Below are 17,895 nucleotides of genomic sequence, written 5' to 3' on the forward strand. Positions count from 1 at the left end.
CACAATTGTGAGTTCATATCAAATTTATGTGATTACGTAGCAGCTTACAAGTTAAGAGCATTAGCTAACTGCTGAAAGTGGCAACACAAAACTAATCATTATCATTCAAAATACTACTCATAAATGTCAAAACTCAGCATTCCTGAACATGAGCTAATTGTTTGAGCCAGCGATAAACTCTTTTTACACGACTTTGAGAAAGAATTTAATAATATAAAAAGCAGAGACTGTGTTTTCAACCCTATAGCCAATTTTACAAGACAAGATAACTATCAAAGACTAAATATAGATCAAACATTTATTCATTCTAAACAATAACTGACCATAATAAACAGAAGAGTAACTTTTCTGACCAAAGCGAAGCGAGCTTGTGAGTGAGTGAGTAAATGAAAAAAGCGTGTGTCTCACCTCTCCCAGTGACTGCAGACATTAGGGTCGTCCAGGTTGAGTGGTGATGTCACAGCAATCAAACAGAATGAGACAGCCAAAAGAAGAGGACTACAGGATGACATCATTACTGCAAACACCTTCATACAAACAGAAAACACACTGAATATAGTTTGCATGTACTCATCACCACATACTACGAGAGCTTAATTTTCAATTGTAAAAAATTGTAAATAATCATAATATTAATGACATCACGGGGCATCAAGTTTCAAGAGAACAACATAGTTTTTTTTTTAGTATTTGTCAAAAATGCTACAGCAAGTTTACCTTAAACATTACTTTGGTTCAAATACATAGTTTATACAGCAGATAAAAAAATTCCGTCTGGAAAATAAAATGTGATAATTGGAATCTATGTTTAGTGCAGGATTTTCTACACAAGTCAAGATGCGCTTTAAGAATGCTAATGTCCTATTTAGTAGATTTGGGAACCGCAGAGTAGGGAATGCTGGCTATGGACTAACGAGGAGGTAACAAATCTTTTTAAAAATGATTGTACAATAAAGAAACTCAGCTAAACAGCTGATGGTTAAAGGTGGGTGCTCTCAGGTATGAGGAGGCTGGTGGTGTTTATGTGAGCATTCTACAGGTGCTGGTCATATAATTAGAATATCATCAAAAAGTGTATTTATTTCACTAAATATGAATGAACTAAATATTTATTTTTTTAGTTAATTGATTCCATTAAAAAAGTTAAACTTGTATATTTTATTCATTCATTACACACATACTGATATATTTCAGATGTTTATTTCTTTTCATTTTGATGATTATAACTGACAACTAAGGAAAATCCCAAATTCAGTATCTCAGAAAATTAGAATATTGTGAAAAGGATCAATATTTAAAGGGGCACTTTAGCATTGGGAAGATGAATCTGTATTTAAACTGGGTCATAAATGTAGTAGAAATCTGAAATTATTTTTGAATTATGTGCTTTCTAGAAAGACAGAAAATGTTTTTTTGTCCCATAGGGATGAAAGACGACAATTCCCAGAATGTTTCGCTGCACTGCGAGGCCAATCCCAAAGCTAAAGCCACAGAATCACTGATCACATTTTTTTTCACGACTGCGTTCATCTTCATAAAATCAGTTTGAATATATTCCAGGGTTTCTACTGGTAGAAAGCCATATGCTAATTGCTGAAGTAACCCTTTAAGAGACCTGGGGTCTTATTTATAAAACTTTGCGTGGATTTCATCCTAAAAGTGTACATACTTACAAAAGCTAGATTTTCCGTACGCACAAAAAAAAAATCAGATTTATAAAACCATGCGTACGCCAGAAGCTGCGCAAAAATCCCTTTATAAATAACACCCAGCAGCAGATTTTGTCTCCTCCCCGAAATCTCCATATATGGAGCTTACAACACCTAGTTTTACTATGCATGACCTCATCTGCATATTATTTGCATGCACATTCCCATCCACCTGACACCATGTTTAACACTGTCAAAGGTAAAAGACATTGAAAAATATAAGATACAGACTATAAATGCTATTTGTGCCTTACACATTACATTGCTAAATATCATTCAATATCCTTTTTATGTTTTAGAATAAATATATCAAAATATCCAATAAAAAATCCATAATAAATAAAGTGTTATTTTAGGCCAATTAAAAATATTTCATTCATTTCGTTCATTTTAAACACTTCAAATAAAATAAAATTCATGCAGTTTTTCTGATAATGTCCCTAGATGAAAACTCATTCTCTCCTTATTCTGCCATTGGCGTAATCCTCCAACAGTGCCAGCAGTGCCATTATGAAGCATTAGCCTAAATGCCCGGGTCACAGGAGGATTTATTTTTTCAACAAATAGACTGTTCGTTAACACCTCGACAAAATCACAGAATTAATTTGTGGGGGGACATTGAAGAAGAAAATGTTAACACAGGGTTGCCAACTCTCACGCATCTGGCGTGATACTCACGCTTTCAGGCTCTGTCTCACGCTCTCACTCCGCCCAACTCAATCTCACGCCAAATTGCCAAACCTGCTTTTGATATTAAACAAAGCTATAAGCTTTAATTTTTTTAAATGTGTTTTAATGAAATTCAAACAATAAATAGCGTTTTGGCGCTAATGTGGCATAATGTTAAAGCCAGAGGCGTTGAAAAGCGGAGTTGCATGCTCTCGTCTCCCTGCGGCGCGCGCTGGTCACGTGGCCCATGAGCGCTCAATACTTCTAGCGCCGTGCCAATGAATTTAAATGGCTTAAGCGGATACACAACAGTTTCACCATATAGATGCAGGGTTGCCAACTTTTAAGTTTAGGTTGGAGTGAGATTTTTTGAGGGCGGGGGGGGGGGGGGGGGGGTGTAATGCTTTTGATCTTGATTCAGTATCAGTTTATATCTAGTATATATACTGTACATAATAATATGTTTGTTTTGGCACTAGTTTAAACATTTCTTGGGTCAAATTATATGTGCCATTCCTTAATATTCACTTGTGACTGCTTATATAAGTATCATTATTCATTAAAAAGATTAGGATGCAAGTTATTTAAGTTTTGAAATTTCACATTTAAAGAAATCTAGTGTTTGATCATCATATCTAAATATTTATTAGAATGCAAAGACTGCAATATATTTTTGAGCAACTAGATTAGATACATGTATATTTATTAAAGAGCCATAAGGCACCTAATGGCATTACAAATAAACATTAATATTTTTTAGCCACAAAATGACTCTAATTTGCCTCTTTGAATTGGAATTCTCTATTTTAATATTAATTACTACACTAATTGTAATATAAATTTTAGAAGAAATACAAATATTAGAAGAAAAATATTTTAAGTGGTCATTTATTGACAATAATTGTTGCACAAATAGTATTTAGTACCAAAAGATCTCCTCAAAATATTCAATAAATATAATTTAATGAGTATGAGTGTGACCTATTAGTAAGGAATACCTGAGGGATAAATACAAGAATAACATTAATGTTAACAATGTTGAATCTCTATCACTCTCCATAATAAAACGATCCTGTAAATATGGCTGACTTAATAATCAATAAACACTTACACTATGCTGTACTGTTTACCAAAACTTGCAGCAAACATCTATATGGTGAAACTGTTGTGTATCCGCTTAAGCCATTTAAATTCATTGGCACGGCGCTAGAAGTATTGAGCGCTCATGGGCCACGTGACCAGCGCGCGCCGCAGGGAGACGAGAGCATGCAACTCCGCTTTTCAACGCCTCTGGCTTTAACATTATGCCACATTAGCGCCAAAACGCTATTTATTGTTTGAATTTCATTAAAACACATTTAAAAAAATTAAAGCTTATAGCTTTGTTTAATATCAAAAGCAGGTTTGGCAATTTGGCGTGAGATTGAGTTGGGCGGAGTGAGAGCGTGAGACAGAGCCTGAAAGCGTGAGTATCACGCCAGATGCGTGAGAGTTGGCAACCCTGTAGATGTTTGCTGCAAGTTTTGGTAAACAGTACAGCATAGTGTAAGTGTTTATTGATTATTAAGTCAGCCATATTTACAGGATCGTTTTATTATGGAGAGTGATAGAGATTCAACATTGTTAACATTAATGTTATTCTTGTATTTATCCCTCAGGTATTCCTTACTAATAGGTCACACTCATACTCATTAAATTATATTTATTGAATATTTTGAGGAGATCTTTTGGTACTAAATACTATTTGTGCAACAATTATTGTCAATAAATGACCACTTAAAATATTTTTCTTCTAATATTTGTATTTCTTCTAAAATTTATATTACAATTAGTGTAGTAATTAATATTAAAATAGAGAATTCCAATTCAAAGAGGCAAATTAGAGTCATTTTGTGGCTAAAAAATATTAATGTTTATTTGTAATGCCATTAGGTGCCTTATGGCTCTTTAATAAATATACATGTATCTAATCTAGTTGCTCAAAAATATATTGCAGTCTTTGCATTCTAATAAATATTTAGATATGATGATCAAACACTAGATTTCTTTAAATGTGAAATTTCAAAACTTAAATAACTTGCATCCTAATCTTTTTAATGAATAATGATACTTATATAAGCAGTCACAAGTGAATATTAAGGAATGGCACATATAATTTGACCCAAGAAATGTTTAAACTAGTGCCAAAACAAACATATTATTATGTACAGTATATATACTAGATATAAACTGATACTGAATCAAGATCAAAAGCATTACACCCCCCCCCCCCCCCGCCCTCAAAAAATCTCACTCCAACCTAAACTTAAAAGTTGGCAACCCTGTTAACATATTAGAAATAGTGAACACATGCTTCTTTATGATATTTTGTTTTTACACTGTGTTGTGCAGTTCTCTAATAAAAGGGTATTTCATGCTATACTGTATCACATGTAACCATCTCCTCCTGCGCTCCCGTTGTAGATGATGTGACTGTAAGGCAGCGATATATTATTTTAATACATTTTGAATTACGTTTGGATTTAACTAGATGCATATAGCCTAAAACAATCAGCACAAATAGCACTGTTGGATTTAATCTTCATGACAATGTCGATATAACGTATAAAATGGAGTGAAAATGAAATTGTTTAAATTTTTGCTTATATTCTCACATTTATTTTCTACAATCTAACTTCAGTTCACGGCCTCACCATCTGTGTCGCCAATTCCCTTTGTCTCCATAATGTGCGTACACACAGCTCAAAGTTTGCTTAAAGGTGCGCACATTCTCCCGTCAAGTTTGATTTTTATAGATCAAAACCTTTGTGTGAGAACTGGCGTATGTACATTTCCAGCCCTGTTTTGTGCGTACGCACGCTTTATAAATGAGACCCCTGGTGCCTGGTCACATAATACACAGAAAAGGTCACGCTTAAAGTAAGCAGAAGTAATAAGTCAGTGTTTACCATTTTGCAGCAGGAGGACCATATACACACATTCAAATGTCTTTGTGTCAGTTGGAGGGCGAGGTCTGGAGCCGTCCGGAGTTCCCGGAGGAGCTCTGGGCCAGGGCTACCCTCGTGCATGTCCATGAGCACCTGGGCCTGATGCACCTGCAGCAACGCCATGGCATGCAAGGCGGATGCAGCCTGGTCCTTCGCAGTCAGACTGGAAGAGAACCTACAGGCCTTGGACGGGAGCCAGGGGTCCCTACGCCAGTTGGAAGTGGTCGCCGGACACAGTTGCATCGCGACGGATCGCTCCAACGGCGGGAGCCACTCGTACCCCCTGGCTTGTCTGCCGTCAAGGGTAGTGAGGAGGGAGGAGCCACCAGCTTCTCATGCACCTCTGGGAAGAAAGGCACCGGGGCGGGGCGCTGAGAACCAACGCGACCTGCCCTGAGAAACCGATTGTCCAACCTAGAGGGTTCGGGACGTGGTGGAGGGTTCCACTCAAGCCTGACCTTTTTTTGGCGGCCCGGGAAAGCATAGCCGTCAACTTGGGGTCCGACTCGATCGTTGCCACTCTCCCAGAGGGAGGCAGTACAGCCGAATCATCATCCTCCGAGGACTGGAACTCCCCCTCCGATGCAGCGATCGACATTTGTGCCCCTAAGGTGCCCCGTGGGAGGGGCCGGTGGATTCCTCCGGAAGCACCACCGGCTGCGGCGCTTGTGAGGGGTTAGGGGCCTACGGAGGTACGCTCGACGGGTTTGCCCTAAGCGTGATCCTCAGGTCACCCCGGTCATCCGTCGAAGTAGGTCTATTCTGCTGGCCAGGAATAGCACTAAATCGAGCTATGGGTGGGGGACTCCGCCTTCATGAAGGTAGGAGATTCTCGACCTAAGCATCGAGACCGCAGTGGGACATTAAGTTTTTGTGCTGTAATTTTTCTGCAGCAGTGAGCTTGCGGTCGCGCTGTTTTTGTGCCGTCATATTACCGCAGTGGGAACATGAACCATCCACAAACACTGCCTCAGCATGCTCTAAGCACAGACAAGAGATGTAGCAATTGTGACCGTCAGATGGCGACAGGGAACGACCGCATCCAGAATCGCACGGGTGGAATGACATCTTGAAAAAGACGCAGCGTCACCCGTGTTGCTCTTTTTGTGAGGAAAATTGCTCTTTTAGTGCTGCTGAAGCACTCAGGGATTGACCGCGGCAGAATACAGGAGTGTAGTGCAACCTGTATCTGCTCTCACCAGAGGAAAACACGCCCACCAAACCAACTGTGTGTGTGTGTGTGTGTGTAATGCTCAGTTTGCTGTAAGAACAGCTGTTTTTTTCTGCATCAGTGAGCTCGCAGTCGCGCTGTTTTTGTGCCGTCTGGCCAGCACAAGAGCGATCACCCCGGTACACGCTTTCTCTCTCTCTCACTGAAGTCTCAGTCGAATGCTTCATCAACGCCGTTTGGCTCTGAAGTGAATAAAAACAGTGCGTGCCGATTGCTTCTGCTTTATACCCATGTCGCGGGGCGGGGTGTGATATGCAAAGCATGCACACCAATGTTTATTGGTCCGTTTTCTATATCCCGATAGGGCTCATAGAAGTGATCCCAATTCATCGGTACATCCGACGTATGTCGAACGTGACCGACTGAAAGGGAACTGGAGGAACTTCCGCATTTCATGAAAAGAGTGCATGATTGGGTACAGAAAGACTGGTAACGCTTTAGATTACGGCCCGGAAAGTACTGCATAATTAAAGTGAATTTACAGGATAACTTTCGGTAATTATAGTGTAACTATCAAGTAAGTATATGGGAATTTACAAATGATTTATACTGTAAGTATTTTTTTAATTAAGGGGTAATTATACTGTGAGTATTTTTTAATTAAAGGGTAATTATACTGTAAGTATTTTTTAATTAAGGGGTAATTATACTGTAAGTATTTTTTTAATTAAGGGGTAATTATACTATAAGTATTTTTTAATTAAGGGGTAATTATATTGCAAGTATTTTTTATTTAGGCAAGGCAAGGCAAGGCAAGTTTATTTATATAGCACATTTCATACACAATGGCAATTCAAAGTGCTTTACATAGAAAGGAATTAAAATAGGGCTAAAAATGCATAAGAAAAAGAATACAGTGTAAAGAGAATTAAAAGTAATAAAATGATGATAACCAAAGAAAATAACAGGTAAACTAAAACAGTTATAAAAAATTATTTAAAAAATGATGCATAGATAAGGTGCAATCAGTCGGACGTACAGTGGCTCAGTGCTCATTCAGTAAATGCACAGCTAAACAGATGTGTTTTGAGTCTGGATTTGAATGTGGCTACTGTTGGAGCACATCTGATCTGTTCAGGAAGCCGGTTCCAACTACGGCTGGCATAATAGCTAAAGGCAGACTCTCCTTGTTTTGATTGAACTCTTGGTATTTCTAACTGGGTAATTATAGGGGTAATTATACTGTAAGTATTTTTTAATTAAGGGGTAATTATACTATAAGTATTTTTTAATTAAGGGGTAATTATATTGCAAGTATTTTTTAATTAAGGGGTAATTATACTGTAAGTATTTTTTAATTAAGGGGTAATTATATTGCAAGTATTTTTTAATTAAGGGGTAATTATCCGTGTAATTACGGGGTAAGTATGGATGTGCGGGCTGTAAATTAAAGTGGCTCTTGTTCTCCTCGTTTCGTGTAGTTACGGGGTAAGTATGAATGTGCGGGCTGTAAATTAAAGTGGCTCTTGTTCTCCTCTTGTTTCATGTAATTACAGGGTAAGTACAATAAAAACACACATACAATCTGATATCACTCAGAAACCTTTATTTAAAGGGGGGGGGGTGAAACACTCAGTTTCAGTCAATCTCATGTCAATCTCATGTACTCAATCTTGAGTACCTATAGAGTAGTATTGCATCCTTCATATCTCCGCAAAGTCTTTAGTTTTATTATATTTATAAAAGAAATATGGGCTGTACCAAGTCTTTCCGGAAAAAAACGAGCGCCTGGAGGCGTATCGTGTGGGCGGAGCTAAAGAATGACGATCGCGAACAAAGCGGTGACGTCCTCAGGCGTGGAGAAACCCATGGCTATCTCAGCTAATACAGATAATGATCTAGAATCAAATCTGAGGCAGAAATAAATTGAACAGGAAAAACAGCAACATCAGGACGTCCGTATCTGTGGTATGTACTGTATTTAGTGGCCTTTGTGTGTCTTTACTCGCATTTTATGAGGACATGATTTGGTTTATGGACTATTGTATGCGACTAGACCTTAAAGGTAGCAAGCAAAACGGTTTTGCACATCACACTAGTGTAACGTTATACAACAGAGAACAGCAATGGAGTAACCGTTAGCGCATTTGAATGACGAAGCACGCGATCATGTCGTTTACTGATATTTACTCATGCGAAGCTAGCCAATAGCGGAGACATTTGAAGCCGTTTTACTCACCAGCTGCTTCCATAGCAGGACCGAACCTTTATCGCTGGGACCGCTCCGTCAAAAACACACTTCATTGGTATGATTTGGTGAAGTCCTGACAGCAGTGGTGTGTAAATCCACTTTGAGACGCGACTGAAACGATGAAGCTTCCCGTCATTTCTGCGTTCAAATCGGTTCAAATGCAGCACTGCCTTCCCGGAATGCTGTGCTGAAGCGTTGAAGTCGCTCGACGTCACCCATAGGAATAAAGTGGAGCGCGACATAAGTCTTCATGGAGGACTGGATCTGCACCTGAGAGACTGTTTACGGCGTGCATTTCCTCTCTCTCGCTCTAGTCACGCGCGCGCGCACCCTACCGGGAGAAGAGCCCGTACGGCCCATACAAGGACCTTCCGTTCTATTAACGTCAAGTCGACCCATACTCGAAAAAAACTCTCCGAAACTTGTGAGAAACCGGAAGGAGTATTTTTGACACAGAAATACTCTATCAAACGTCCAACATTAGTTTTTGAAACTTTGACTATGTTTAGGATGGGAATCCAAGTCTTTAACAGTGTAAAAAGCTCAGTATGCATGAAACAGCATTTCACCCCCCCCCCCCCCCCCCCCCCTTAAAAAATTAAAGATTAAAACTTTTTAAAAAAAACAGATTTAGAACACAATCATTTCTCTTGCTTGGCTTCATCCTCCTCATGTTCCTCTTCTTTTTCTTCCTTGCCAGAGATGAATCTTAAGAAGGATCCCACATGTCTCTAGCTAGTATTCTGTAACTGTTACACTGAAAATACAGTGCGCGTAGAAATATCCTCACCGTTTACTCGTCTTTTACCCTCATGCAATCCGAGATGTATACGACTTTATTTCCTCAGATGATTATTCAGATAAATGAATAATCTCTGCTAATTAAAACTCATTTGGGTTTCTAAGCGTTAATGCATCAAACAGCACATACAATAATAAGTACAGTAATCCATACAACATGTGGGATCCTTCTTAAGATTCATCTGTGTCAAGGAAGAAAAAGAAGAGGAACATGAGGAGGATGAAGCAAATGAATGTGTTCTAAATCTTTCTCTTTTTTAAGTTTTTTTTTTCATTTTTTAAATAAAGGTTTCTGAATGATATCAGATTGTATTTGTGTTTTTATTGTACTTACCCTGTAATTACATGAAATAAGAGGAGAACAAGAGCCACTTTAATTTACAGCCCGCACATTCATACTTACCCCGTAACTACATGGATAATTACCCCTTAATTAAAAAATACTTACAGTATAATTACCCCTTAATTAAAAAATACTTACAGTATAATTACCCCTTAATTAAAAAATACTTACAGTATAATTACCCCTTAATTAAAAAATACTTACAGTATAATTACCCCTTAATTAAAGAATACTTATAGTATAATTACCCCTTATTTAAAAAATACTTACAGTATAATTACCCCTTAATTAAAAAATACTTGCAGTATAATTACCCCTTAATTAAAAAAATACTTACAGTATAAATAATTTGTAAATTTCCCCTTTATTCCCCAATATTACATATTGTTCCCATATACTTACTTTATAGTTACACTATAATTACAGAAAGTTATGCTGTAAATTCATTTTAATTATGCAGTACTTTCCGGGGCATAATCTAAAGCGTTACCGAAAGACTTTAGAAACTGCTAGATCTGCTTATTTCTCGACTCCCTTAGAAGAAAACAAACACAACCCTAGGTTTTTATTTGAAACAGTAGCTAAATTAACAAGAAATAAAGCTTGCAAACAGCACCGCTGTAACGACTATCAACTTCTGTACGTGCAAGATTGATAATATTAGGAAGAAAATTATAACTATGCAACCATCTACTACAATATTGCATAAGACAGTGTATTGTAGTGTCCCTCAGGAAAAATTACACTCATTCACTGAAAAGAATTGTAGCCTAGAAATCTAGACGCACCTAGCGGCAGCAAATCCAATCTGCCGCAAGTATCGTCTAGCAACTCTCAGTACACGTCTAAAAACGAAATTCTGGTCAAGCCAATCACATCGTGTATAGAGTCGGTGAGCAGGGTTTAACATAATGACTTAATAGCGAACAGCGGTCTTTCAATTCGGCTTTGACCGCGGCTCTAAAAGACTTGGAGTTAAGCTATTCTCTGAGAAAAGAACAAAGAATGGCACTAAATCATTCTTAAAAAGGGAAGATGTGTTTGGAGTTTTGCCGACCAGATCCGGCAAAAGTTTAATCTATCAACAAGCTCTGTTTCACCTTCGTTGCTCTGGTTGGTGTAGCGCTATCCTATCGCGTGCAGAGGGAGTTTGAAAGACAACCGTTTATCCCGCCCCTCGGATTGAGCCATGTCAATGGTGAGTTTCCAGACCAAACATCTTGATGTGGGTCTGGCTTGTCAGGCTAATTGACCCCTATAACAGGCAAAATTGAATGAATGAAATAATGAATGAATGAATTAAGCATTTATATAGCGCTTTCATATGCACTACTGTACACACAAAGTGCTTTACACTTGTGTCAGGGATCTTTCCTCAACCATCAGTGTGGTGTACAAAAATTGTACAAAAGGAGGAGCAGGGGAGGAGGAGGGATGCTGTAGAAACTAAAAAGGGGAAGAGGTACGCTGCTTGTTTTATACCTTGGTATAAATTGAAAGATTAGATGGGCGTACTCCTCCCGAAATTACGTTAAATAACTTCACATATTGAATGGATTTCAGAATCACCCTTTCATCTTGTGAAAATAGTGAAAATCGCGAATGTGATCTACATAACATTTGGTCAGTCTAATCTTAAGGCCTTGGTGATGTTAAATTGTGAAGATCTTGAGTTTCCACTTAAGGGCGTGTCCATGGCAGCCTGACAAAAGCTTTCTCTAGTTTCAAAATTTACTCTCGAAGGATGCGTCCTCCAGAGGACACATCCTGTGAAGGATACAGTTTACGGAGTGTCCTCAATCAGAATTAAATGAGACGTCCTTTGTAGGGGACACAGGCAAAAACTATTGCGTTGCTATGCCAACACATTTAGCCTTGTTGCGCTCTTACGCCAGTTATATGAATGAAAATTATTTATAACTTGAAAATGACTATGAAATGTTTTTTGCCTCGAAAGCAATGTACTGTTCTAAACGTTTAAAAAAGCACTAAACACTTGTAATCCTGTTTACCCAGACTATCGTTTGAGGTAGTTTAAACATTACCCTGTTTGAGGTAATATAGCTTAAAATGCAAAAACAAGCTTGAAACTACTTACATTTAAATACCACATCAGCGATTGCATGTATATCAGGCGGTGGTGCAGTTTTTTTCATATAATATAAAAATATATATATTTAAAAAATATAAAGACAACGCAAAGATTTGTGGGTTATCTGCAGCTGCGCAGGATACACCGACCTCGACATGTATGACAGGTGCATAATAGACAGTAATGGAGTTTGCTTAAGACAAATGACTATCAATGAGGAGTCCAGATGAACTTAAGTTCTAGAATAACAGCACTGAAAAAAGACACCAGTCTGTTGAGACTCTTTCACTGGTATTGAACAGCAGGTTAAAGAATGTGTGGAAAATCCTTCAGACCACTTTACTATAATAAAGAGCTGCCAGAACGGTGGTCTGAAAGGGAATTTCTTATTCTGTTTTTATGTTTAGACCCCACGTTGATGCGTCCGATTCAAAGCTCAGGGTCCATCCCTAGAGTTTTACAGCAATAACAGTTAATTCCAACTACATGCCACACATCAATCTATCTCTCTAAGATGACCATAAGGGTGATGCATGGGGAGCAAAGATTGTTCATATACCACTTTGAAACAAGCATACTTCATAGAAAGTTTATATTATCAATGTAGCATTCAGTTGTTTGTACTGATTTAGTAAACTACTGGATATTAAGAATCTGGGATCACTGCATGGCTTTGTGTATTGTATATATAATGTGGTTGTACGCTATTAGTAGTGCTTTTTGAGAGTAGGGCTCATTGAGGGTGTGTTTTGAGGAGGTTAATGGGAGTACCAGCGCTGGCAAACATCAGTTAATGCAACACAGCTGCACTCACAAAGCTCTCAACAACTGTGGTAGTGCATAAACAAGAGTGTTGCTGTGGTCTGAGACAGACGGCCGTACACTGCAGGCGCCTGTGGGGGGATTCCTACAGCCTTGAACACAGTGTAACCCAAACTCTGTCCAGTCAAGCCAACAGGACATAGAAACTGAGAAGCCACTCTCTGATCCACTTAGCAAAAAACTATATTTCTTCTGATTGTATAAACACACTAGTTAAAAAAATAAAATAAATATCAGGACTGCTTGTGTGAAAAGCATCCTATCACTGAACCATGTCATATTTTTTGGAAGCATAAAAATAGTATGAGTAAGAGTGTTTTAACTTCACTCTAATACTCCCCAAAAATGAAAAGTGCACTTAAAACACCCAGATATAGCACTTAGGCCTCCACACGTACACAGGTATATTTTTATAACCAGAGTTTTTCCTCAGTTTAAAGAAACAATTGCATCCTAACAAGCATGGTTTAAAAAAAATATCTGTCCACATACAAAACACAAAAACACGCTATGATTGGCTGCCAGATTTCCACATGGGAACCCTTCTACAAGTTAGAAGGGTTCCCATGGAAGGGTTTTTACTTTTGATAAATAACTGCCCCAGTGGACTACTGGAGTATCTTTATATATCTAATAATATGTAACACACTTGCCTTACTAGTGTGTTACATATTAGTCCTCAGGTCTTTACATTGGCTTCCAGTTACATTTTGGATCGATTTTAGTACTATTAAGTATAAGTACTATTACTTGTTTATAAATCACTCAATGACCTGGACCTGAATACATTGCAGATATGCTGATTAAATACAAACCCAACAGATCACTCAGCTCCGCAGGATCAAGTCAGTTAGAAATACCAAGAGTTCACTCAAAGCAAGGAGAGTCTGCTTTTAGCTATTATGCCAGCCACAGTTGGAACCAGCTTCCTGAACAGATCAGATGTGCTCCAACAGTAGCCACATTCAAATCCAGACTCAAAACACATCTGTTTAGCTGTGCATCTACTGAATGAGCTGTGTCACTGTATGTCCGACTGATTGCACCTTATCTTATCTATGCATCATCTTTTTATTCTCTTTAAAAATGTTTTAGTTTACCTTTGTTTCTATCTTTGGTTATTGTTATTTTATCTATATATTATCATTGTATTCTTTTTTATTCTCTTTATAACAGTATATTTCTTATACATCTGTTGATTATTATTTTGGTTAGGGCTGTCTGACTGGAAGAGATTGGAAAAGGAGAGCAGTGTGCTTCGCTTCATTCTGCTTGTGGTAGCAGACACAGTCCAAAGAAGCAGACTCAAGAAAGGGGAAGCCCTGCGGGGCAAAGGTAACGTCCCCTACAGGAGCCCGTCTTGGACCGACTTGTAAGGTCCAGGAGACATTGCGAATCAGCTCCTTCTCTTCCATCTCAGATGGGGTACCCAAATTTAGAATCAGGCAGATAGGGATCTATTTATCACCATTTTATTTTTATTTTTTAAATTCTCTTTACAACTGTTTTAATTATCCTTTTTTTTTATTTTTAATTTTCACACATGGTATTCTTATTATAAGCATACAGTCCCTGACAAAAGTCTTGTCGCTTATCTATTTTCTAGAAATACCTGATATTAACCTGACTTTTAATTAATTCATTGGTGTTAGAAATAGCTCATATGAAAAGCTAAAACCCTCCCAAATGATGTTTAATGCACTGAAATAAATAATTTTCACAGAAAAAAAATATTTATCATTTAATCAAGACAGAAAGGTCAAATTTTGGCAAGACAAAAGTTTTGTCGCCTATACAGAAATTGAACAAATTTACTGCAAATACAAAAATATGTCAGCAAATTAAGTTGTGGTGCTGTGAGATCCAAATTTAATATCTTGTATGACTTCCATGAGCTTGAAGGACTGCATCCATGCGGTTTGGCAAGGATTCATACAATTTATTGATGAAGTCATCAGGAATAGCTAAGAAAGCAGTCTTGCATGCCTCCCAGAGTTCATCAATATTCTTTGGTTTCGTCTTCCATGCGTCCTCTTTCATCCTACCCCACATATGCTCAATGATGTTCATGTCTGGTGACTGGGCTGGCCAATCTTGGAGCATCTTGATCTTCTTCGCCTTGAGGAACTTTGATGTGGAGATGGAGCACCGTCCTGCAGAATTTGCTGCAGAATTTGGCCTCTTTTTAGCTAAGCTAAGATTTCTTGGTATTTTAGACAATTGATGTTGCCTTCCACCCTGCAGATCTCTCGCACACCCCCATACTGGATGTAACCCCAGACCATGATTTTTCCGCCACCAAACTTCACTGTTTTCTGGGTGAATCTCGGATCCATTCGGGCACCAGTAGGTCTCCTGCAATATTTGCGGCGACTGTGGTGTAATTCAACAGAAGATTCATCTGAAAAATCCACCTTCTGCCACTTTTCCTGCGTCCATCCTTTTAGCAGGCTGTGGGCCTTGGCAAATGCCACACGGTTTTTCAATTGTCTTTTGTTTAGTGCTGGCTTCTGGGCACTGATTCGACCATGGAGGCCATTTCGAGACAGAATCCGACAAACTGTTCTGGTTGACACAGGGACTTCAGGTGACCAGGTCTCGTGGAGCTCTGCTGCAGTGGAAAATGGGCTGGCCTTGGATTTTCGAGCCAACAAACGGTCCTCTCGAGCAGTTGTCTTGCGGGGTCTGCCTGACCTGGGCTTGTCAAAAACGTCTCCAGTCTCTTCAAATCTTTTTTTTATCCTCTGTACTTGAAGCTGAGACACATTGAAGGTGTCTGCCACATCAGCAGTGGATCTGGTCTTCAAGCCTCTTGATAATCAAAACTTTAGTCTCTGGGTGAATCTTAGGCATGTTTGCAGAGGTCTAGTTGCAGTTGATGTGAAGGTCTAGTGTACTGGGGTTCTTTTTATACACACTCGAGACCTAATTGATCCAATATTAGTCACAGGGGAAGCTCATATGACAAGGCGACAACACTTATGTCTTTGCAAAAATTGAATCAATGGGCTTTACCTAGCTGTGAATATTAGAATACTTTTTGAAAGTTTAGTTTTTCACTGAAACATTATCACAAAAGCTGGTGGGATTAAAATGAGCCATTTCTTGTAAAAAAATCTTGATTAGAAATATATTTCAGCGGCACTTTAGGTCAATTTGTACACAAGCGACAAGACTTGTCAGGGACTGTATGTTATCACTATTTTAATTAATTTCTATGTAAAGTAAATTTGCTATATAAATACATGTGCCTTGCCCTGTCTTGCCTTACTATTTATAAATAAATAAATAAATAAATAAACTGTACCTATTATTAAATGGTTATTATGGTTATGGTTATTATCACTAGTTAAAATTATGTTAAATGAATGAAGATTAAAAAAACATTTGATTGTTTTGTTTATTAAAATTTCAATAAAACATGCCTAATAAACTAAATTCAATAAATAATTATGAATTAGATTAACAACTTATTTTTATCATTAATTCGTTAAAATGTTTAAGAATAATAGAGTCCATATGTAGTAGACGGAGCAGCTCATTCACAGAGACAGAACAAGCAGATCATATATTCATATAGCAATGTTTTGTGCTTTAATATTCACAGACCATGTCGCAGTTTGATTTATTCTAGGCCAGTGTTTCCCAATTCTTTTCCAGTCATGGCACCCTTCGAAATTTTTTAACATTTTGTGGCACCCCCTCGCATACGTTACGCTAGGAGTGTAATGGTACAGATTGCTCACGGGTATGTGACGTTTTAACGTTTTAGGTTCACGGTTTCAGTACAGTTTGTTCAAAGAATAAAGGACTAATAAAAATAAAGAAAATAAGAACAAATAACTTAAATACAAGCAGCAGCACAAATAAATACTATTGAGCAAAGATACTGATAAAATGAACAATGCATTTCATGTTTTTCAGGTAGGTCTAACATTAGTTTTAGGTAGAGAAATTGAATAAATAATCAAATGTAAAATAACTGCATATTTATCTATTTAAATTAAAGATTAATCCTTATTAAAGCTGCAAGCAGCGATGATGGGCCCAAGCCGGTTGCACCGCCACCCCGGTGGCTTCAGACAAATTGTGCACTACAGGCAATATGCATTTAAACAGGAGAGTATTTTAAAAATCGCTCAAATATGCCACATTTACCGCAGCAGCTGGTGCTGCTATGACCACAAGCCACACGTATGACTAGACATACGGCAGCACTCGCATGCATTGAACACAGTTTACAAAGAGAAACCGTTTTGCCTAGAAAACTTTTATTATCGCTGTTGTAGTGTAGCCTATCACTGAGGAGCCAGCATGTGTATCCATCGACAGAAACATACATAAAAGCATTATTTTCAGGTTACAACCCACATTAAAGATGCGTCATCATCAGATGTGAGATGAACTGCCGTGCAATTGCGTACCGGCACCTTTTACACGGCACCCCCCCACACCCCTTGGGAAACGCTGTTCTAGAACTCCAGCTCTACTTTCGAGTTTTTTTTATTCCTCCAGTTTGCGTGTATTACGTGAATTCTACGTTATATAAACATATCCTACCTTTATCTGCACAGAGCGATGTGTTCCCCAACATGTTCTATGTGTTTCTTCATTTGCATCCACCTTTTGTGCAAATTTAATATCCTCCAGGACAACACCACGTTATTTTTTTTTCTATATCCAAAGTATTTCCATACTAGCCAGGGGATCACAATGGTGCTTTCACTTGGGTCTGCGTCACTGACATCTGTCTTGTTCATCTCCATCGGATATTTGCGTGTTTGTTCTCTCCCGCGCCCCGCGCCCTCTATTCAATATAGTAGTTTCTGGAATGCATTTTTTTTCCTCCCCTCTTTGCATTAGTGATTTATTTTTACTCAGTAACGGATGTGGTTTAAAATGTAGCGAAGTACTTTAATTGAAATGTACTTAAGTAAAAGTAAAATTACAGATTTTTAAAACTACTTAAAAAAGTAGAAGTACACAGAAAAATTACTCAGTAAATGTAATTCGTTACTTTCCACCTCTATCCTGGCACCTCTGGTCTGCA

General features: G+C 38.1%; 1 protein-coding gene across 2 annotated transcripts in view; it reads right to left on the reverse strand.

Moving 5' to 3' along the window:
* The window catches only part of megf10 (multiple EGF-like-domains 10), a 97,812-nt gene that overhangs the window by 46,824 nt on the left and 33,093 nt on the right, over positions 1 to 17,895 (reverse strand). For both annotated transcript variants that reach the window (XM_067433517.1, XM_067433516.1), the window contains exon 2: positions 409 to 527. In XM_067433517.1, the coding sequence (XP_067289618.1) occupies positions 409 to 515 (107 nt within the window). In that variant the 5' untranslated portion in view covers positions 516 to 527. The remainder of the gene's footprint in view (positions 1 to 408; positions 528 to 17,895) is intronic.

This window comes from Pseudorasbora parva, chromosome 23 (genome assembly GCF_024679245.1).
Source record: "Pseudorasbora parva isolate DD20220531a chromosome 23, ASM2467924v1, whole genome shotgun sequence".
Lineage (NCBI taxonomy): Eukaryota > Metazoa > Chordata > Actinopteri > Cypriniformes > Gobionidae > Pseudorasbora > Pseudorasbora parva.